Below are 23,848 nucleotides of genomic sequence, written 5' to 3'. Positions count from 1 at the left end.
ATAATAAAGTAATTAATTAATTCCAAACATTAATTGAACTAAGATCTGAACTAAAACTCTTTCATACAATTTTTCAGTTTGGTTATGACATTATTTTTAGGTCACCACGTCGGCTTTTAGTTTGAAATTTTAGCTTTGCTTTAAAATGTTTTCTTTCATATTGACAAAATATTTGGCCTCGATTTAGCTCCATGAAGCTGATGTTAACCTTCCACTACTTGTATTTAAATGTTTAATAAAGAAGAAGAAAAAAACACACAAAAACTACAAAGTTCCGGTTTTCATCTCAGACTTTCACAATACAAGGAAACACATTATTAAATTGTGGTAAAGTACGCCACAATAGTTAATACAGATAATGACTGTTACTATATAATCAATAATGCCCATGAAATAATATATCATGCATATAAGCTAATGAATAGGTTGTTCTTTTTCCATATCGCGCTTTATTCTGAAGGATACGTTGTTACATTTCTGGTATCGGTGTAGCAGAAATCGTCGTCTTGTTGCTATTAGCGTAACCAACGTAAGAGAAGGTTGTGGAAGGGAAATGAACTTTTGTCACATAAGTAGAACTTCAGCTATATAGAGGACAACGTTATCAACGGGGAAAGTTGACAGTTATAAGGTGAGACATAATTACACAATTAGGCTATTCAATGTCAGACGTGTGCAAAGGTGTTAGTTCTTCCGTGCTTTGAATACAAAAACAACTTGCTCTGCAGTGACTATATAGTAATTTAAGTAACTGAGAAGCTGCTGTTATTCAGCTAATGTTCATCACTTCAGTAAATACCAACGTATATTGTCTGAAATGTTTGCGTCTAAACGGCAGCATGTGTTGTAGTTAACGGGGGTTTCTTCAGTGGAACAGATTGCTGTTCTGCTGAGTTGAGTTTCACCTGTAGGTAGAGGTTCCACACACATACCACCTTGGACTCTGCTCTCTATTGATAACAGCAATTTAACGACAAACGACAACCTTTGTCACACTTTGAATATAAAAAGTGTGTAGGCTACTTATTTCAACTTCGTGTGATAACATCTTTAATGTCGAAAGGAAACCTTACTTAAAACGCCTCAAAGATACCAAGAACTATAGCTCTCTTAAGAAAGCATTTATAGAAGAAATAGCGCGGATAAAGCCAGTTTGTTCGTATGTAGCAATTTATTTTCATTGTTGAGAGTTTGACACTGTCAAAAAGGTAGATGTCCATCACAATCACCCTGTGTTATAAAAGTTTAGTTTATGTGTTCATGTAAGTGAAGACCATCTTTCTTGTGAAATTTACTAAAAGGGTTTCTGGCATCACTGCACAGTGTAACACAGTGACATTAAACAGACTGTACAAGAGCAGAACTCATTGTTATTTTGTGTCTGAAATGGGTGGGATGTCTGTGTATTTGACTGGTTTTGTAATTGGAGCAGGATTACTGAGTGAAGTTGTGTTGAAATGTATGCTAAATTCAAGCTAGTTGAAGCTACTCAAAAACAGAGAGCAAGCTAGCAAGTTGTTGGAAACTCCTGTTGTAGTCTAAACCAATACAATAGTTGTTAATGATGTGTAAAAGTATAACCTTGTCAAATTCCCTTTTCAAATATTGCTCAGCCTCAGGTAGGACCTACTCTGCATGAGTACACTTGCAGTTATATGTGGTTAGATATATACTCGGGGCGTCATGCGCCCAGAATCTATGGTTTAAACTTTCTCTAACGGGTGCCGTGAATTTATCCAGGTGTCATCAACAGAAGATTGGCCAAAAACACTTGAGCATCCTTCAAGTACTGTGAAAACTAAAAGTAAAAACAAACAGGGCTGTTTTTTAATGGTCTTTCACTTAAAGACCATTAAAAAGTTATACACAGGCTCTATTTTTACAGTGTAGCATATGTATCCTATAAATTTACACAGGACATTAAATCACTTGTAGCCTAAAGCAAAAATAACAATACACGTGTTGGCCTACATAGATGACAACTAATAAATTAGAAAACACCACAACAAAAACAAATGTAAACATATTATGGTCTTCAAATTTTCCTTAAGTATTCGCAAGTAGCCAAATATTACATACCTCGCTCCACTTACCAAGGGTGCAATAGTTTAAGAAACTCTACAGACTGGGCCTCTGCAGTGTTAGCACCACTAGCTTGATGGACATGAGCTCTGGGCTCTGGAAATAGTACACATAGCGGCGACCGCAAGGTATAAGAAGCTCATCCACAGTTTCTATTTTGTTTACATACAGTGTCATCACACATCATTAAAAGTAAAATAAATAAAAGATCCCGGGAGAAACAACTACACCTGAGTGACAGACTGGATATCAGGTAAACCTAGCGGTAATTTACAATCAATATTGTGATTTCAATCATGATAATTTTCTTAAAACAAGATACCCGCGATAATAAGGATTTTATTGTGTTTGTACGTAAATAGAATTAGGATTGACATGAAGCACTTTAGGTTTTTTTTTTTTTTTTTTTTTGCATTTTGCCTTTTTTATTTGATAGTATTAGTAGAGAGGCAGACAGGAAACATAATAGAAGAGAAGTTGGATTCACACCATGAAGGCTGCAGTTACATGGCCGGTGCTTTAACCATTCGGCTACAAAGCACTGTGTCATACGCTTTAGCTGTTCACAGTTAGTGACAGATTTATAGACTTACTAGACAAACTTAACAGCTCTGAAAACTTGAATCAGGACCTGAAAAATTATTATATAATATAATTATTATATAAGTATTAATAATTTAAATTATTATATAATAAGGTAAAAAGGTGAGCAGAAGATTCTGCTTGCCAGTTTAATTACACATATCAAATAACTGCTAGCTCCCCACTGTGCTGTTAACACTGTTAAACTACCAAAAGCCCACTGCATTACAGTTGAGTGTAAAAAGTTAGTCTGCAACAATAATAAAAAAAAAAATACTGCCTAATTTTGTCAGATTAGCTTTATGAATTTTCAGCTCTTGTTATTTGTAAATCACACACTAAATTGATTAATTGAAATCATTAATTTACATGTAATTTTCACCCTTGTTTCTTTTCAGAGTCAGCAAAGTGCATTACCTCTAGTCTAACCCTTAAATCCGTTGTCAAGATGTATGAAGTGGCAGACCTCCCTAGCGGCCCCCTGGATATCTACAGGAAAAATGCCTCATTTAACTGGAAGGACATGCTCCGCTTTATAGATGGAGAGGAAATGCTGGCATTTAAGGTAGCATGATTTTCACTCTGAAGTTTGTATCTGTAAGTAAAGCAACTTCTACTGGAAGTGTCAAAAAACACACTGCAGCGAGAGAGGTGTGTGTGGGCTTTGATAAGATAGGTTAATCTTTGTCGATCCTACAAAGGGAAACTGAAGTGTCATTGCAAAAGCATGTTACATGTACAAACTGTACAGTACATTAGTATAAAACACATAGGAAAAGCTAAGACCAAAAAAGGAAAAGAAACTCTAGCAGTTGTGCAATTGTACAATGGTTTGTCCATAATTTAGGGTTCGCTGGAGCTGGTTAACATCTCTGTTCGTGAGTCAACCATATGCAAAACATTAAACAGGCATGGTATCTATGCCAGGACGCTAAGAAGGAAATTCATTGCTCTCCTAACAAAAACACTGCTCCACAACACTACTGGGAAAGTGCTTCGAAAACAGATGACACAAAGGTTTGTTTAGGAAGAACATGCTGCACTACGTGTGGAGCAAAAATAAAATGGTGTACCAGTGAAGGCATCATTTGGGGATTTGGGGATGCTTTTCTACCTCTGGAACGCATACCATTGTGGATGGAAGAATGTATTCTCAAGTTTATCAGGGTATCCCAACATACCATCAGGGAGGCTGCTTGTAAGCTGAAGCTCAGAAGAAGCTGGGTGATGCAGCAGGACAGTGACCCTAAATATTGGAGCAAATCTACTATAAAATTACTAAAAAATCTGTCTTTTGGGATGGCCTAGTAGAGCCTAGACAACAATGCAATTGTCATGGTTATACTACTGACTTCCTAGTTATTGGACAATTGCTATCTTGGCCGGTTTTCATCTTTGCTCCTCTGGTCTCTTTTGCACTGGTTTAGTTCAGTGACTATCTTTCTGCACCATGAACTACGTGTCTCTTTGCCCTAGAGATTTGCTAGGGATCCAACTGATTGTAGAAGTTTTCTGGTTCAGTATTTATTGCGCCAACCATCTTTGTTCCCTACAGAGTGAGTGGCTTACGTTATCTTGCTGCTCAGTTGTTGGGAACAACAGAGTGTGAGAAAGAGTCTAAGGAATGTATATCTTTTAAATGTTTTTCTGATGAGTTACCCTTTGTTTTTGGCCCTTGCAGACCATAGACAGAGGCACTATGGAACTAGAAAGCTCATGTAGACTAGCAGGTTTTTAATGGGCTACATCATGGGCTTCATACCACGGCTACACCATTAACTTCCTCAGACCTATGGATCACCTTTAGTTATGGTCCCTGGGGCCTCTGAGCCCATGCTGATCGGCCACTCCAGATTCTACCCACTTGAAAGAGAGAGGCAATTATATTCTAACCTGTGTCTGTACTGTGTCTGTACATGTTGTATGGACCTGTCTGTTAAAAGGACTAAAATTCCTTCTGGATGAAATATTATGTTTGTTGATATTTGTAACTTCAGTGAAGATTGATGACATTTAATAAGCAACTGTACTGGGGCCATTACTTTTTCTTGTGACTGTATCTATCAGAGTCTATCATTATCACCTTCATGAAGAAAAGTTTAGAGATTTATTAAGAAGAAGAATTAAATTATTTTATGCTCTGTTTCATGTGCGGCACATTTTCTCTTGTTGCATACTGCAGCAACATGTATTCAAAACATTGGAGAATGATCCTCTGTTTGCCCGTCGCCCTGGTGAAGACATCGCTATTGATAAAATGAGAGAACTTACCTTTCTCAGGTAACATCACAATTAAACATTTTTTAGCTACATTGAATTTTCACCTACAGTACAATTAACTTCTTTTACCAGCCCTTATAGTCTGTATTTTTTCATCATAACTTGTGTTTTTAAAAGAAATAAAGATTGAGATCAAAATCCACAGGGTGAAGCAACTCTTTCGCTACAACTTTCTGTCAAAAGAAGAGGCAATGGCCAATCCCTTGAAGACTGTGATCCTCAATGACTGTCTGGGGATGTATGACTGGGCAGTCACTGCCAAGTACTTCCTCCACAATGGAGTAAGTGTGAATAAGTGCCTTGGTAGGAAGTGTTCAAGAATCATGCACCGGCATCACCCCTCCTCTTTTGCACATTTCACTGTGCTATAAATTTACAAACCACATTTTACTTTCACAAGTAACTGTATATATTAATATATATCATAATAGGTTTTTGTTATTAAAATGTTTGTTTTCAATACTTGGAATGATTGCTTCTCCAGAGCAATGATGTACATTATGCGTATTTTCTTCATTGATAGTCTTACATTGTTAATGAAGTAGTTAACAACATTGTTGTAGTGACCATCTAGTGTCTACAACTACTCTCCAATATGCAACTAGTTATCCAAATTAAATTACTACCCAATGTTAGTTAGTTAGCAATGTTAGGTATTCAACCAAGTATCTTTAGCCATAGCCAAAGTCAAAATTTCAATTTGATGCAATATTATTTACAATGCTATAGTGGTGAAAATGGTAAAACTGCATGATAAACTTAAGAACTTAGCATGCTAATGTTAGCCTTGAACTCAAGACTTGTTGTTTGTTGTCTCGTTGCATTTTAGATGTTTGGAGCAACTGTTGCAAACACAGGATCAGGGAGACATACCAAATATGTTGAAGATGTTGAAGATATGATGGTATGACTTGACATGGCTGAATCTGTCTGTGTGTTTTAGTCATGCCTTAGCAGGATAATCCAGAGTGGCGACAGCCTACAGTGTTGTCACTACATTCGGCCGCAAAGCTTTTTCATATATTCACTTCAATTCTATTTTATTTGTATAATGCCAAATCACAACAGAGGTAATCTCAAGGCACTTTACAGTGTAAAGTTTAGGACCTTACAGAGTATAATTGTATAGAAAATTACATAGAAAGCCCAACAATCCCATTTGAGCAAGCTCTAGGCAACAGTGGCGAGGAAAAACTCCCTTTAGAGGAACAAAGCTCCAGCAAAACCAGGCTCATGGGCAGCCATCTGCCATGATATATATTAGGTTATATTCTGCCACAATTGAAATGTACAGTTTGTAATTTAATTTAATAATATAATTTAATTTGTAATTACAATTGGTAATAATTATATTGCTTTTTTTTTTTTTTTAATAATTAAATTAAAAAAAACTTGAAACAAGCATTTCAGATCAAATTTGTATTTGATTTGAGGGAGGACAAAGTACAAAATCTCAAGCAGTTACTACCGAATGCCACTTTTGGAATGACCTGAATGCCTGAGAACCTCCAAAAACCTGTTGATCTCTAACTGCATATATCTGTGTAGCTCTACGGATGCTTTGCACTGACTGAACTGAGCCATGGCAGCAACACCAGAGCCATGAGGACCACAGCCACATATGACCCCTCCACCCAGGTCAACACACTACTCAGCACTGACATCATACATATTAATTGAAAAATTAGAGAATCTTCTTTGGTAGCTGTTAGTAAGGATTTGATAAATCCTTCTCATGTCCCTAACACTCGTTTAAAATGCTGGGCAGGATGGTTGTCAGATTAACTGCAAACTGGGAACATACTGCTCTCAGGCCAATGATGCCTGCAGAAACGCACAGACAGAGGGAGACAGAGACAGGTGCCATGTCACCTACAAACCTGTATTTAAGTTAATAGAAAATATATGATAGATTAAAAAAACTAAAGTGTGATTTCTGTGAAAAACTGAAACTAAACAGAAACAAAACTAAATACCAATTTTAAGTGAAAATGGGGAAGAAATTAAATTGGCTGCTATAGTTTAGAATTTTCCTTCAGGGTTTAAGACTTAGCATCTTTGAATATATATGTTTTGGGGGAAAACAAAGATGTGGAAAGGGCTTTCAGCCTTTTAGACCAATGGTATCCAACCTCTCAGGGTTTTTTCCTCCTTTCTTGCAGTACTTGGTCATCCTGCAATTGGCTCAGAGCATCTTGACAATGACAGAGTTTTTGTAGTTTTATACACCACCACAGTGGATTTGAAATAGGATAAGTACCTCCATTTTCACGGGCTCAACAATGAAAGTAACATGATCGTAAATATAACTTTTTCTATACTTGGATGAAAATTCCTCACAGTCATTGTCTGCCTTCAGTCTGGAACTCAAGGGAAGCACCAGATTTTGGGTTTCCTCCTTATATATTCTTTGCCAGGCCTACACTGTGTCTTTTTGCCTTCAGTAACTGGAAAGCTGCTCTGTTGGGTTGAGATCATGTGAGTGACCTGGCTACTAAAGAATATTCTATTTCTGTGCCTTCTAAAAGTGTTGGGTTGCTTTCACAGAATGTAGCATCTGGCTGAATGTGAGCAGAGAGTATAGTCCTATACACCTCAGGATTCCTCTGTCTACTTCTGTTAGCAGTCACGTCACCAATTAACACCGGTGTGCCTGTTCTGTTCCCATGCCATAACACTGCCTCTACAATGTTAGACAGCTGTTCCTTTCTTTCACCATACTTTTCTCTTCCTATAATTCTGATATAAGTTCATCTTGGTTTCATCAGCCCAAACAATCTGATTCCAAAACAAGACTTTTTTCAGATGTTTTCTGGCAAAGTCGGTTCTTGAATGTTACTAGTTACTTGTTGCATTTCTATTCATGAAAGCGTCTCTTCACTGTAGATTAGTACAGTCAAGTATTATGGACTTGTAAAAGTGTTTTCCTTCACCGATGAAAGGATTACGATAACCCACTTTAGTTGTCTTACATGGGTTTTCCAGACCTTTTGATATTGTTCAACCTAATGAGCCTCAGCCTCCTTCACTTGATCTAATTGTATTTTATACCTCCAATCAAACAGTTTTCAGTTTTATTTGTCTTGAAGTAACAAGGGCAAAGATTGACACTGGCCACTTAGCCTCTTGTCCATCACTTGTCCAAGTATTTTTTTGATCCCCTGAAAATGGAGGTACTTTGCTTAAAATGACTGTAATTTCAAAAAGATAAATGTCATATTTTTTCAATGTTTTCTTTAAATCTATTGTGGAGGTGTAAAAAGTCATAAAAGTCATAAAAACTCTTACTCCAGATACTTCCAGGCCTAAATGTAACTATGACCAGATCCAAGTTTTTGTTTGTTTGTTTTGTTGTTTTAAATAATTTATGTCAGATATGTTGTGTTTCTTTCACTTCACTTGTAACATAGCAATTACAGCATGGAGGTAAGCTATATCATTTTACACAAGATATTTGTTTAGTTAAATTATTTGGGACAGATCTCTTTCATAGAACAAAAGGTACTGCACACTGTTAATTCATTTGCATTCATTGTGTTAAAAATAGTAACACATTTGCTTGTAGGAGTTTGTCATCAACTCTCCAGACTTTGAGGCTGCCAAATTCTGGGTTGGGAACCTTGGTAAGACTGCCACCCATGCTGTAGTGTTTGCTCAACTATACACACCTGATAAGGTGTGCCACGGCCTGCACTCCTTCATTGTACCGGTAAGACACTGGCCTTTGACCCCTGGTGAAGAGCTTGATATCTTTAAAAGCACTGCTATCTGATGGTATATCACATTGTTACATCTCAGAAACCATACAGTCATATTATCCAAGCTTTCTACTCAGAGATTTGTTACGTCTGCACTGCATCTTTTTGTTCTTGTACTGGAAACGTTGTATTTGTGCTCATGTCTGAAATTCCACAGTGGAAAAATCTGAAGCCATTTCAGTGTTGCAACAAGTTCAGACTTTAGCTTTTGAAACATTGTAACACAGTAGATAATGATCAATTTTATTTATTTATTTTTTGTTTTTTTGTGAAATGTTCTCTAATAGTTACAGCGCCAAAGGAGCTTCAGCTCCTGTGTCAGCTGTGAAATCAGTCACTGTGCCAGTTTCAGGTTAATTACTGCAACTATTCGAAAATGTAACTGTAAGTTAAAGTATAATCACTGGAAGAGATGCATACAATGCACCGATCTTCATCTAACTCACAGCAATACAAAAACACAGTCTGCTGCAAAAGTAATGGTACACAAACATTATATGTATAATTTATGAAATCCAGCAAACATAGTTGGTCAGGCTTAGGTTCAGCATAGTTTTATGTGCCCAAAGAATGAGCTCAGCTGACTATCTGAATATACTGAATGACCAGGTTATTCTGTCAAGGGATTTTTTCTTCCCTAAGCGCATGGGCTTATTTCGAGATATATCAGGCTTAAATTGGGAAAGAGTGGTTCAGGGATGATGATACATAATTTTCACAAATGGATTGACCACCAAAGAGTCCAGATCTTAACCCCTTTGAGAATCTTTGGAATGTGCTGGAGAAAACAGTATGAGATCATGGTGAAAAATAAATTTATCAAGACAATGCTACAGTAAATGCATGCTGTAATCAAAGCTAAAGGTAGTCCAACAAAATATTAGAGTGTGTTATATGTGAGGGGTTTTTAAGAAGTTATTGGGACATCCTATTAATAGTGAAATACAATAATCCAGTCTGGAAGTAACAAATGCATGGACGTAGATGACACGTAGTGATGACACGTCTTCTGCAAGTTTGCAGAAGACGGTGAAAGCTTCTGTCAGTCTTGCACTTTTTAGCATGAGCATAAATCTATTTCTTTTAGGCAGTACATACTGTAGCAGTGTAAGCTTGTAACCTTTGTATCAGACTTGAAAAAAATAATAGTAGAACATACAGATTCATTCATTTTTCACATACACTACTGAAAAACACACATAACAGACTACATTTACCTGCATTCTTGAAAAAAATACGAGTAGAACATACAGATTCATTCATTTTTCACATACACTACTGAAAAACACACATAACAGACTACATTTTCGTGCATTCTGGGTGTTAATCGTCATCATTATAAAGTAATATATAATAATCATCTGTGATTTGTTACACGTGACTAGGTAAAGATAATCTGAGAAGAGACTAAAAGTTATTATACTTTGTAAGGTCTTAAACCTTGCGCTGTAAAGTGTAACTTCTGTTGTGAATTGGCGCTATACAAATAAAAATGAATTGAATTGAATTAAAAGTTACAATGCTGTAAAACTTTATCAGCAGACAAGATCAAACAGAAGACACTTTTTAACAAGGATGCTTTAAAATCTGTCAGGTTTTAACCTTCATCTTTAAAAGTGACTAATATTAAAGGAAAAAATGTAGTTAGGTTAGCATGGACTAGATATAAAGTACCGTATGTTCTGTTTTATTTATGTGCAAAGTCTGTTTTTTAACAGTTTAAATGAAACTGAGCATAGTGTGTGACATCCAGTAAATTGGTAACCATTGTGCTGCAGGTAAGGGATCCCAAGACCCTCCTGGCATTGCCGGGCGTGCTGGTTGGAGATATGGGCAAGAAACTGGGCCAGAATGGTCTGGATAACGGGTAAGCAACAGTGACAGACATTGGTACACTGGCCTGTAGAGCAAAACACAACACAACACACAAAAAACACAGCAATACAGAAGAAGTGTTTTCAGTGTCATCATTGACTGAAAACCCTGTACACCCTTGACGAGCTGTCAAGGGTGTATCCTGCCTCTTGTACATGACAGCGGGGATTGACTCCAGCAGTACTGCAACCCTTAAGAGGAAAAGCAGTTAGGATAATGCATGAATGAATGACTGGGGTTTCTAGAAATGTTTTCTGAATGTTTTTGTGTTCTTTTTTGTTATTAGATTTTGTGAAATGTTGTTTTGTTTTGCACCTATGAGGTATATTTGCTTTATTTTCTGATGGAAAGAGAATCTTACTGTTACAGGGAACAACCTAACTACAATTTCAAAATTCTTTACCACCAAGTTCAGTGTGACGTTATCATCAATTACATTAAAATATGACATTAAACCTACACATAAAATCTACTGACAATGTATGACAAATGCATGAAAACATTTGGCTGCTGCAGTTCTTCTTTGTATTTTTGGCATTAGGTTTGCTTTGTTCAACAATGTGAGGATCCCACGGGAGAACCTACTAAATAGGACGGGAGATGTTACTCCTGATGGCTGCTACATTTCGCCATTCAAGGTATGAAAGATGCCCATTGCCAGAAAAGTCTAGACTCCAGTGACGTTTCAGATACCAGCCAGTGTGGCCTGTGTCCATCTGTCTGCTTGCATGAGACTTGGCACATAGCTTAGGTAAAGTAGGTAAAGCCCAAGCTGCAGTCATACAGTGAGGGAAAAAATTATTTGAACCCCAGCTGATTTTGTAAGTTTGCATACTAACAAAGAAACGATCAGTCTATAATTTCAATGGTAGGTTTATTTGAACAGTGAGAGAAAACAATGACAAAAGAAATCCAGAAAAATGCTTTTCAAAAAGAGTTATAAATTAATTTGCATTTCTATGAAGGAAATAAGTATTTGATCCCTTTGAAAAACGTGCTTTAGTACTTGGTGGCAAAACCTTTGTTGGCAATCACAGAGGTCAGCCGTTTCTTGTAGTTGGCCACAAGGTTTGCACACATCTCAGGGGGGATTTTGGCCCACTCCTCTTTGCAGATCCTCTCCAAGTCATTAATGTTTCTTGGCTGATGTTTGGCAACTCGAACCTTCAGCTCCCTCCATAGATTTTCTATGGGAGTAAGGTCTGGAGACTGACTAGACCACTCCATGACCCTAATATGTTTCATATTGAGCCGATCCTTTGTTGCCTTGGCCGTGTGTTTTGGATCATTGTCATGCTGGAATACCCAACCACGACCCATTTTCAATGCCCTGACTGAGGGAAGGAGGTTCTCACCCAAGATTTGACGGTACATGACCCCATGTTTCCACCTCCATATTTGACGGTGGGGACGGTGTTTTTGGAGTCATAGGCAGCATTCCTCCTCCTCCAAACACGGCGAGTTGAGTTGATGCCAAAGAGCTCGATTTTGGTCTTATCTGACCACAACACTTTCACCCAGTCTTCCTCTGAATCAGTCAGATGTTCAGTGGCAAACTTCAAACGGGCCTGTAGATGGGCTTTCTTGAGCAGGGGGACCTTGCGGGCACAGCAGGATTTCAGTCCTTCACGGCGTAGTGTGTTACCAACTGTTTTTTTGGTGACTATGGTCCCAGCTGCCTTGAGATCATTGACAAGTTCCTCCCGAGTAGTTCTGGGCTGATTCCTCACCGCTCTCATTATCATTGAAACTCCACAAGGTGAGATCTTGCATGGAGCTCCAGACCGAGGGAGATTGGCAGTTAATTTATGTTTCTTCCATTTGCGAATAATTGCACCAACTGTTGTCACCTTCTCACCCAGCTGCTTGGCGATGGTCTTGTAGCCCATTCCAGCCTTGTGTAGGTCCACAATCTTGTCCCTGACATCCTTGGAAAGCTCTTTGGTCTTGGCCATGGTGAAGAGTTTGGAATCTGGATTGATTGATTGCTTCTGTGGACAGGTCTCTTTTATACAGGTAACGAGCTGAGAGGGCTGCCAATGTCAGCTCGTTACCTGTATAAGATCCACCTGGGAGCTAGAGATCTTGCTGACGGATAGGGGATCAAATACTTATTTCCTTCATGGAAATGCAAATTAATTTATAACTCTTTTTGAAACGCATTTTTCTGGATTTTTTTTGTCATTGTTGTCTCTCACTGTTAAATAAAACCTACCATTGAAATTATAGACTGATCATTTCTTTGTTAGTGGGCAAACTTACAAAATCAGCTGGGGTTCAAATAATTTTTTCCCTCACTGTATATGCTATTTTGGTTTGGGTTCAGTCATAGTGCTCTCATCCGTTCAAAGTCAGCTGTTTTTTCAGTGCCTGTATTCTGATATGATAGCTGATGGCTGATAGATGTTTTTAAGTCTTCTGCTCTGAGGACTCTGGATTATCCACATCTAGAATTGTGTTTCTTGTTAAAGAAGTTAAAGTGCCAGTATTAAGTAAATTAAGCTAAATTAAGCTTAATTTGATTAGGAAATCTAAATCAGAGAATCAATGAATCTTTTGCAAGAGAGACATGAGAATAAATCTACACATATCAAAGTCACAAATAATAAAAAATAAAATATCTCTTAGCTGATAAAGCATAATGAAACATACAGAGTGATGGTGGAAAAAGTAATGACAACAGTGTTTTAATAACTGATTAAACAGCTTTGGCAGTGCTTGCTGTAGGTGTGGATTAGACCTTCAGAAATCCAATGGGAAGTTGGGGTATGGATTCTTCAGGATTCAGAACTGCTCGCTATGTGGCAGAGGGGAACCAGAAGATTAACCACTGACCCTGCTATTTATTAACTAACTCTACCAACTTAGCAATATCCAATAGTTTACTGCATGCTACTTTCAGTCAGGTGTATAACGCTGGCACAGCCACAGCCCCTAGGAAAGGAAATTATATGGATGTTAGTATTTATTCCAAGTATCCTTTAGAGAACAAAAGAAAAGCAATGTCTGTATTGAGAATTTGTCATTATTGTTGCCTTTGATCCCATATGAATGGCAGTCTGGATGATATTCCAGACAAGATAAAAAAAAATCTCTTAGGGTGTGATACCAACCCATGTGATACCACTTATTTTCTCCTTTTGCAGCAAATCAGAAGCTGCTGGTTAAGGAATCAAACAATGCTGAAACTGCTTTTATTGCTGCTGCAGTGTTTTTGTGTACTCTGAGGCATAAAAGCTTCATTGTTGGACAAAGGGAAACAGAAAGGTTAATTATTTAAATGAGAAATAAATCAGCTGTGGTTCCTGTGTTCCTTAAGAAGAAGATAATGGAAATCTTCTGGAAATAATTTCTCTACTGACCAAAAAGATTAAATTAAATTAAAATTTCTTTCTTGTCCTCTAGGACCCCAAAAAGCGTTTTGGGGCATCTCTGGGTGCTCTGTCAGGTGGAAGAGTGTCCATCACCAGAATGGCTCTAACAAACTTGAAGCTGGCTTTGGTTATAGCCATCCGCTTCTCAGCTACCAGAAGACAGTTTGGACCGAAGGACACAGAGGAGATTCCTGTGCTGGAGTACCAGTTGCAGGTCAGAATGAAGGAAATTGATCAGAGGCGCTGGTATTATAATAAATAATAATAAAAATATTTATAGAACACATTTCTAAACATGCAAGTGCTTCACATAAGAGACAAAAAACACTTGTAGCCCAACAGACCAACTTGAGCAAGCACTAGGCAAACAGACATAAACACAACATAGAGTACAAGTTCAGTGTATTTAGATTCAGAAGTTCTAACTTTTAGCATGTCCATGTGGGCAAGGAATGGGTCCGAGATTCTTTTTTTTATTCGACTGTTAATATAACATAATGTCTGTAGACAGTATCACAAATGTGCGTAGTGAAACTCAAATCTATGAAACTCAAATCTATGCTAGAGTTGACTGAGTAATGCAAAGGGATTAGTCTAAAAGGATAAAGATGGTGAGTCCAAAACCAACAATGTATTGCATCAACTCACTATCTTGTCTGTGAAGCTAGAACCTAATTTAGCTTACTTGTCTGTGCCTTAGAGCTCCACTCTTGTCAAAAATCTATTAAAAACACATAAGGAGTTTTAGAATTCAGGTGTGCCTTCACATTCAGATTCACTTTGCCAAACTGTGCAAGTTTGTGCCAAACACTACACATATGGTAAGAGAGAAAACAAACAGGTAGGAGGTTCATTCAGATAAAGCACTAAACAAGTTACTGTGTGGAAAACACATCTGTCTTTACACTGGCACATTTGGGATTTTTTTATCAAGTTCTACATTTACATTACATGGTGCCATCTCACATGTATTTTGTGTTTTGTGTTGCTTCAGCAATGGCGTCTGATCCCATACCTGGCAGCGGCATATGCTCTTGAGCACTTCACCAAATCCATTTTCATGAACTTTGTTGAGTTTCAGATTGGTCAGGTTATGAGAGACAAGAGTGACAGACAGGTGAGTAAACACCAGGGGTGTGTGTGTCTTTATGGGTTTTACAGTCCAAACTGTGAGTTGAATAGTTTTGCCTTTTTTCTTCTTTCAGCTCTATCTATTTTTATACAGACTTAGAAATAAAATAATAGATACTACATAAAAGAGCATACAGTTCTTTCTGTGTTGATGTAACCCCACTGCAGTATCTAATTTCAAACTCAATGTGCTGAAGCACAGAGCTTGAAGAACAAAATGCCAAAATACCCTCTGGACTGTACATGTGTTGTGCTCTGCCATGTCCTCCTCAGGCAGAACTGGGCAGAGAGATCCATGCCTTAGGCTGCTCCAGTAAACCACTGGGCTCATGGACTGCTCAGAGGGGGATCCAGGAGTGCAGGGAGGCCTGCGGTGGACATGGATACCTGGCCAGTTAGTCTCAAACACAAAGATATTTTCACACACTCACGTTCATTATTGCTCTCACCCTCTCAGAGACCTAACCTTAGTTTTCTCCCTCTCAGTGAACCGGCTGGGTGATCTGCGTAATGACAATGACCCAAACAGCACATATGAAGGAGACAACAATGTGTTGCTACAACAGACCAGCAACTACCTGCTCAGTTTTCTCCATGCTAAGCTCCATGGTCAGTCATGTAGCCTCTGAGATATTACTGGGAGTTTAATTGTCGTCAATGGGCGCAGTGTAGCTGATGAACTGCAGATGTTACCAGAAAGTTTTAGATGATTGCCAGCAGCTACAGTTACAATTGTTTTAAAACAGCAGTCCTAATGTTAGAACAAAACCCAACAAAGAAAGAAAGAAAGATCTGTTCACTCTACTTCAAATTTCCACAGTGAATCTCTAAGGGCGAGCTCTCCACTTAGCTGCTGTGTTACCTTTTTTTCAGATGGTGTGCGGATTGAGACTCCACTTCACACTGTAGATTTCCTGGATGATTTTCCCAAAATACTCAGAAGCAAGTTTACAGCAACAAGAATGGAGGAGTGTATGGACTCTGCAGGTACTCCAACTGGTCTAGATTTGGTTGTTTTATTTTTGTTTTCAACCTTTCAGATGAAATTTAAGAATTTAGAGAAATTGTGTAGATCTAATTGGAGTCAACAGAGAGACAAGAAAATATGTTTAATTTTTAGAAAAGAGTTGAAATGTTTTATACTGTAGATCAAATACGTGAAGTGATTGCTCAGGGAAAGGACTGAGGCCAATGTCTGGTGCAAAGAAAGAAAAATAATGACGTATTTTATTGATTCGAGACAGTACATATCGTTGCTACCACAGGGTTACGGTGTCTTGTCCAAGGACACCTCAACAAGTAGTCAGGAGGAACCAGGAATCGGTAATTGAATCACTAACCCTGCCCTAGCACGAGCCCTAAAGAAACAAAGATCTGTAGTAATTTCACAGCTAAGTTAGATAAACATAAACCCAACACCCTGTCCACTATTACCTGGTTCAAAATATTCTGATATTTTCTCAGAACAATATCTTGCTAGTTGGACGTGGACCAGGACAAGGTTGTGTCTAAAACACTGTTGGTAGAAGCTTAGCCTTATGATTGACCATGAAGGGATCTGCATTTAACTACATTAGTTATCTAAACTGTGCTAACATAAAATTGTTATATGAAATACTGATTGTATTGTATAATTGCTTTCTTCGTTTAACCTAGCTTGTATACTTGTCTTTCATTGTTAGTGCCACTGGCAGCCTATAAGTGGCTGGTGTGTTTCCTGTTAGAGGAGAGTAAGAAGAGGTTGGAACAACAGAGGGCCTTGGGAAAGGATGAGTTTGAGGCACATAACAACAGCCAGGTAAGACACAAACACCAGTGCAGACACACTCACATACTGTAACAGATTGACAGCTTAAAATTAATCCTCTATTTAAGGTTTAGTAATGCGAGTGAGCTCTTCCCCCTGACAAGTAAGATTTTGTGTGAAAACAAATACAAACTGTCATGGATTCCTTTCACACATGCACTGGAAGTCTGAACTTTTCCAGACTTTACCCAGAGGAGCTCCATGTAAGAACACAAATGTCAGAGTTATTCAGCTCTGGGATTACTCAGACGTTATCCTGCAAAGCCATGTAATGTCTGTGTGAGCCCAGGTTTGAATACAGCAGGTAATAGTCCAGACTATTCACAGTGACCAAGTGGATGTTCTCTTTCAGCCGAGCCGCTCAGCACAACACGAGAAAGTTTAGGAGATATTTACCATGCTCTCCGTTGTTGAAGACCACAAATAAGACCAACTCCACAAATAAATTGGTCTTATTTGTGGCATAGATCCCTGTAGAGTCCAGGTGTTGAACATTGTGTGCAGTCCCTTCATCTTAGCCACGTTAAATTGATAATTTTGTGCAAAGACAGGATTTATCATAAACTGCAGAAGGTCCAGCAGTGACGTCCTTGAGTTAGCTCATCACCACTTTCTCAAAGGACCTCATGACCACAGACATTATTCCTGGAGTAGCTGGCACACTGTATAACATAGCTGGCACACTGGGCATTCAGGCTGTTAGCCTGCCTCTTCGAACAGATTATTACTGTGTGCACCTTCCTTTTGGAAAGCATGCTGGTCCGTTATGGTTAAACTAGCTAGGTGTAGCTCTCCAGTAATGTAGGAAAGTCAAACTAAAGTTTTTACAAGTGAACAACAAAACAAATTTTGTGTGTTCTTGCATTTAGGTTTATTATTGCCGTTCCCTGTCCATTACCTACATTGAACACAACTGTCTCCAGCGGTTTCATGAAGTCACTATTGATCAGGACACACCAGCTGGTCTCAGACCAGTACTTAGCAAGCTGTGTGCCTTGTATGGATTGTGGAGCCTCAACAGCCACATTGCCACACTGTACCAGGGTAAGAACTAAAGTATGTATAATGTACACTTCAGCAGATCATCTTTGTTGATATTTGTAACTTAACACTGTTCCTTCTCAGGTAATTACATGAGTGGGAGAAAGCCAGCAGAGTTGGTCCAGATGGCCATTCTCACTCTCTGCTCTCAGGTATAGAAACGTCCGTCTCTCTGTTCTCCTGTGTCCGTCTTCATGTCTGTGTACTTTTTATGAAACTACAGTCTTAATTAAGCACTAATACCCTTAACATAATCAGTACATAATAGTTACACAGTATAGTATCTATACTATTTAGTAATGTTAGTATAGTCCTTTTTTTATTAGACTCTATCCTCTCTAGACTTTGTGCTTGCCTTCATAAAGCTCAATAATGAGATCATGGCTGTGTAAGATGGTGCCTAACCTGACCTGATCTGCTCTTTTTCTGTAATCTTTCTCCAGCTAAAAGATGATACCGTAGCATTGGTGGATGTTTTTTCACCTTCTGATTTCATCCTTAACTCACCTATTGGCAATGCTGATGGACAGGTAAAAACATACACACATATAAAGCCTTACAGGTCCTTATTAAGGTCATACAAATGCATGCATTCTACGTACAGGTGACAGGTGGGAGCTGTCCGTTCATGGCACATTTGTTTGAGGAAAAGCTTAGCTGGTGAGAATACAGAGAATGGCAAAGAAGACATATCTTTTAGCCTGAATTATTAGTTTAATGTAATAATAAAGATGAACCTCTGTGTTCTCACCATTTTCTCCAACCTGTTTGCCAACCTCTTCAATCGTCAAAAAAAACTAGCTACACTGTGTGCACAGTTATTAGTCAAGTTGTATTTTTGAGGATTAATTTCAATTTTGACCAACCACAGTGCTCTTGGTCAATTCAAAATGTTAAAAAAATCTCACGCCTGAATAGGGAAGGGGAATATCTATGTATGCACAATTAGTGGGCAACTATCAGTGTGCACAATTATTATGCAACTAATATTTTCATCTTTTCAAGTGAGAATAATAAACAAATAAATATTTCTGACATTAAAAAAAAATCAGTGACCAATATAGCCTAACCTTTGTTTTCAATGACAATGTCATATGCCTTTCATTCATAGACTCTGTCAATTTTGTTAATCATCAACTTTCTGTGCAGCAGCAGGTGTACTTTTTTTCCTACACTGCAAATTTCCCGTTTAAGTAGGGCCTACAAGTTGTCAGTACGGTTTAGGTCAGGTTATGAAGGGGGCCATGTCATTGATATTTCATCATTAAGGTTTTTACTAGCTAGCAATGCAGTGAAGTACTTTGATGCATGCAATGGAGAATCGCCCTGCATAAATATCATGGGCTTTATGAGAGATGCTCACAAGTGTCTTCTAAACTGGTAGTAGGTTTGGGAGTTTATTTGAAGTCCATCTTCAACCCGAAAATGTCCAACTAGATTAGCTCCAATAATACCAACCCAAATTAGTATCCCGTATCCACCATGCTGGATTCTGGAAAACATTGCCTATTTCACTGCTAGGCTGTATTACTGCAATAAAAAATTACCTAAAAAAACCTATACCTAAACAATACTGTTACAGTACAGTTTACAGCAACTCCAGGGTAAACACTGTATACCAACAAACAACTTCTTTACACACATGCGAGTAAGAGACTATGTAAAACAACATACAAAAAACTTCACAGTATCTGAACCAGATAATTTGAACCCTAGACTCAAGCCACTCCCAAATTCCCTAAAGATATCTTTCATTTACAAAGAGAGAACAAATGTAATAAGTGCAAGTTACTTGGCTAGTGTAGTAGTAAAATAATTTCATGATTCATCATTCATGTGAGAGACTGGGGTTCTAATCCCAACTGTGGTCAATAGGAAAGGAAAACCTGTTCCTTGCTAATGAACTGATAACAGCCAAGAAGATCCTACACCAACATTTTAAAAGCCCTAAAGCCCCTTCAATATGACAACCTTCTGACAACTCTTCACCTGGAAAAACTCTGACATATTCTGAGGGACAGACTCTCAGGTCTGGTCCCCATTTGTTGTATTTCTGGAGCGAAAACACCCTGGTCGCTACCTGTGAAGGAGGGTTAGGGAATATGGCCTAGTACAAATTGCAACCAGGATCTGCTCATAACCCCAAAGATACAAGCTCATCTGTGATGATGTAACACATGATGGTGGCAGCAAAATTAACTTAATTTTACAGAATCATTTTGTCTGCCAATTTAAAGAAAGATGCAACCAAACTGATACGGGGATCATTTGTCATGCAGCAAAAATAATAACCCAAAACACACTACCAAAACAACAAAGGAGTTCATCAGTGGCAAGAAATGGAAGGTTTTAGACTGGACAAGTCATTCTCCAGAGTTGGACTCTATAAAGCATGCATTTTACCTGCTTAATAGGGCAGTGAAGGGAGTAACCCCCCAAAATAAACAACAACTGAAAGAGGCTGCAATGAAATCCTGGAAAAGCATTACAAATGCAGTTACTGCAAGCAAAGGATTTGCAACTAAATATTCTTATTCAGTTTAATCTATTTTCAGTCTATCTGGTCTAATACTTTTGCATAAAACAAAATGTACTATCTTTAAAGTTGTGTATCAGATCCAGACATAAACACCTGGAAATAAAAGCTAAAATATTGATCTTTTGTCTCATATTCATATTTTGATTTCACACAAAACACAAATGTTTTCAGTCTACAGCAAAAAATAAAGGAACTGGCCTTACCGTTCCCAAACTTTTGGAAGGTAGTGAAACTAATCATGTGACTTGCACTACTGATGCGCTCTAAAGACAGCATAACTGATTTCTGCTGTGTACTTTGTTTGTTACATCATTCTTCCTGCACGCTCTACACAGTGACAACCCTGCACCCAGAGGTTTAATGTACTATTTTCCTAAGTGGGAAAGTATGTCAGGAGTTTCACCTGCTGTGTGCTGAATGTGTGAACGCACAGGTACACACAACGTCTGACCCTGGAGAGTGTCAAGAGTGCATATGTAAAAACGGCTTATGAATTTTGGACAGTTTAAAATGATTGAGAGATTTGTTATATCATGGCATCTCTGACCAAAAGGTTGGATGGTCACCACTGGCATCTAGAGGGCTGCAGTACAACTGTGTCCTCATCTAAATCCTTTCTATGTAAACTGCTAAGATGTGTAACATCCTTAATGATCCTCACCACTGGCATCTAGAGGGCAGCAGTACAACTGTGTCCTCATCTAAATCCTTTCTATGTAAACTGCTGAGATGTGCAACATCCTTAATGAGTTCATATCACATCATCATGAAACCAGATCACAAAAGAGATTGGAGATGAGAGAATATAAATGTGCTGCTTTTATTGTCTTCATCAGAGTCAAATAAAACAAAGGCACAAGCTACCCTTGCATAGTTGGGCATACCAACATCCACATTTGTGTTTGTATTGCTTTATGTGTCATGCTGTTTGGGTGAATAAATTGAATTGTTATAATCCTCCATATACACTATGTAATGTGTTTTCAGGTCTCCATTGATTTCCTGATTAAATAAAGTGTAAGTTTCATCTGTTAGTAAATGGCCTTCAAATTTGAAAAAAGAATGGAACAACTTTACAAAGGAAATCATTTCAGTGTTGAAAAACAGCAGCTACAACACTTAATACACCAGCCAGTGGGATGTTTAATAAATTAAATCTACAGGTGTTATACTGAAAGTATAGGAAAGAAGAAGGTTGTTTTTTTGAGCATATAAAAACATTCTCTGTCTTGTCTTTTTGTTTCTCCTCTATGCAGCTTTACAAGAACCTGTGGTCAGCAGTGATGCAGGGCAACCAGGCTCTGGAGCGTCCCTCTTGGTGGAGAGAGTTCTGCTCAGACAAACCTGTGGTTGGATCTCTGTATTCAAAACTCTAGAACATAGACATAACCTCAACGACAAGGCTGTACATGTAGGGAATGTTAAACAAAGGATTGAAAGCGGGTTTTTGGACACTAATGCTAAACAAATTCAGGGGACTGTAAATACACTGATTAGTTAATGAATCCAGTCAATGGGCAGAAAATAAAGAGTAACTTGAAACCAAGCTTTGCTAGCTAAAGGCTAAAACTAGCAAAAACTAACATCTTACATTCAGTGGTAATAAGAATCTGTACATGTTAGGTAATCATCTTCCATAGCAATCACTATGAACAGCACAAACACATTGAACCAATTGTGTTTGGATGCCAGTGTAGATGTAGGCTCATAAAGCCAAAAAAAACTCTTAACATAGATTCTGTAGATTGCTGTTGTTGTTGCTTTTAGTGTTCGTTTTGCTGGTAAAGCAGAAATGTACACAGACATAATAATGTGGCATAATAATGTGGCTCACAGGATGGTACCATCCTGTGTCTCTACTGAACACAGTAGAGACATTGATTACTATCTTCTTCATTTTTCAGCCACACTTCAATAATAGCTGCATTTGATGAAAATGTTGTTTAATTTGAAATGATTGTCTCCAATATAAGAGCATTAGTTTCTTCCCAAACTGTAGGGTGAAGCAGTGGAGGCCTGGTAATGCCATTATTAATGTTGAGATATTTCAGATACTTTATTTAAAGTATAGAGAGAAACATGCAGAAAGATACAAAGAAAGAATCTAGATCAGAAGTTGTTACTCTTATTTTGATTAATAAGATAAGATAAGATGAATCTTTATTGATCCCACAGTGGAGAAATTCAATTGTTAGGACATCTAAAAAACAATAGCTGTGTTTGTAGGTGTTGTAGCTGTTTGAAAATAGAAAGTGTGCAAGAAATGTGCAAAAAAACATAAACATATTACAAATTTATATAAATTATAAATTTGGGGGATGTAAAAAAACTGTTCTGAAATTATTTTGATACATCACTTACTCAACATAAAGCACAAGCAGAGGCTAGTGTATTATTATTAAAACTTTTAACTACATTCCATCAACAGCTTACATTTGTAACAAATCCATCTTAATGATTGTGGTAAGGTGTGGTTTAAATTTAAATTGTACTCCCCGTTGTCATCATTCAATGTCCAGGGGATACACAACAGAGATGGGGGTGAATACAAGATTGGGGAGATGTCAGGTTTGTCTTTTCAAACCAAACCGAAACGTTTTTGTCAGATGTTAGGAAATTGAACAGTTTGACTTTCAGACGAGATTATTCTTATTTACACATGGCTCACATTTTAATAAAGCTGATTTCTCCCCCTCTAGGTAAAATGTTTTTTTGGGACAATGCCAGGTCACTCAGGTAGAAAGGATGAGAAAAGATGATGGAAAAGGTCTAAACAAAACATGAGGGGATTTTACTAGTGGTAATTATGTTCCTCAAGCTAGATCCTATAGATCCAATTCCTGGTTTTCACCTGCCTGTTGTGAGAGCTTCTGACACAAACACTAAGTAGCAGAACTCCTGACAGTACAGGAGGTGAGTGATCATCGTTGTCAGAAAAGCAAAATGTGATTATTATCTATCGGCCTTCTCAAAAAAGTAGTTGTGTTGATCTCTGCAGTAATTCACCTTGAAAATTTGTTCTCTGATAATACAAATTACATAATTAAAGCCGTAATTCACTATATTCTGTGCCGTGTTTGATAACTTATCCATACCATCAAGACATATTCTAGTATCACAAAATACTACTTAATACCTTATATTTGCATGCATGTGGTGACACTGGTTGTCTTAATAACCAGTGACCTATACTAAAGCTGTCCTGCACTCTCAAATCCTAGAATTGATTTATTTTACTAGTAAAATAAAAAAGATATTAGATTGAATTTATCCCAGTACCAGCCTATGCATTTTAACACCCCAGAACCTTTGTTTTTAAGTAAGGAAACAATAGAGGAATTTGTCCTGGTTGATGTTGAGAAGCTTGGTAAAGTTATCT

The 23,848-nt window shown here is 37.8% G+C and overlaps 1 protein-coding gene across 2 annotated transcripts; it reads left to right on the top strand.

Moving 5' to 3' along the window:
- Positions 1 to 492: 492 nt before the first annotated feature.
- Positions 493 to 23,533, top strand: acox3 (acyl-CoA oxidase 3, pristanoyl). 2 transcript variants are annotated; one of them, XM_026353056.1, is made up of 20 exons: positions 501 to 631; positions 2,254 to 2,335; positions 3,063 to 3,229; positions 4,847 to 4,944; positions 5,090 to 5,225; positions 5,774 to 5,848; positions 6,493 to 6,582; positions 8,510 to 8,653; positions 10,481 to 10,569; positions 11,119 to 11,215; positions 13,983 to 14,165; positions 14,946 to 15,068; positions 15,356 to 15,476; positions 15,569 to 15,691; positions 15,956 to 16,069; positions 16,765 to 16,880; positions 17,759 to 17,933; positions 18,015 to 18,082; positions 18,374 to 18,460; positions 21,726 to 23,533. In XM_026353056.1, the coding sequence occupies exons 3-20, from the start codon at positions 3,113 to 3,115 to the stop codon at positions 21,843 to 21,845; spliced, it is 2,076 nt and encodes a 691-aa protein (XP_026208841.1). In that variant the 5' UTR covers positions 501 to 631; positions 2,254 to 2,335; positions 3,063 to 3,112; the 3' UTR covers positions 21,846 to 23,533. The 2 variants fall into 2 exon arrangements, with proteins under 2 accessions (XP_026208840.1, XP_026208841.1); XM_026353055.1 differs by lacking the exon at positions 2,254 to 2,335 and having other exon boundaries at positions 493 to 631.
- The last annotated feature ends 315 nt before the right edge of the window (positions 23,534 to 23,848 follow it).

The sequence above is a fragment of the Anabas testudineus genome, chromosome 18 (assembly GCF_900324465.2).
Source record: "Anabas testudineus chromosome 18, fAnaTes1.2, whole genome shotgun sequence".
In the NCBI taxonomy this organism is placed as follows: domain Eukaryota; kingdom Metazoa; phylum Chordata; class Actinopteri; order Anabantiformes; family Anabantidae; genus Anabas; species Anabas testudineus.
Note: the sequence above shows the minus strand (reverse complement) of the source record. Positions and strands in the feature narration are given on the sequence as shown.

What these genes read in the sequence shown, in the direction of transcription:
- acox3 (XM_026353055.1), top strand. Translation starts at nt 3,113, where the DNA reads ATGTATGAAGTGGCAGACCTCCCTAGCGGCCCCCTGGATATCTACAGG. An exon ending in CATATGACCCCTCCACCCAG is followed by an intron (nt 6,583 to 8,509) that starts GTCAACACACTA and finishes ATTTGCTTGTAG; the next exon opens with GAGTTTGTCATCAACTCTCC. An exon ending in GAGACAAGAGTGACAGACAG is followed by an intron (nt 15,069 to 15,355) that starts GTGAGTAAACAC and finishes TGTCCTCCTCAG; the next exon opens with GCAGAACTGGGCAGAGAGAT.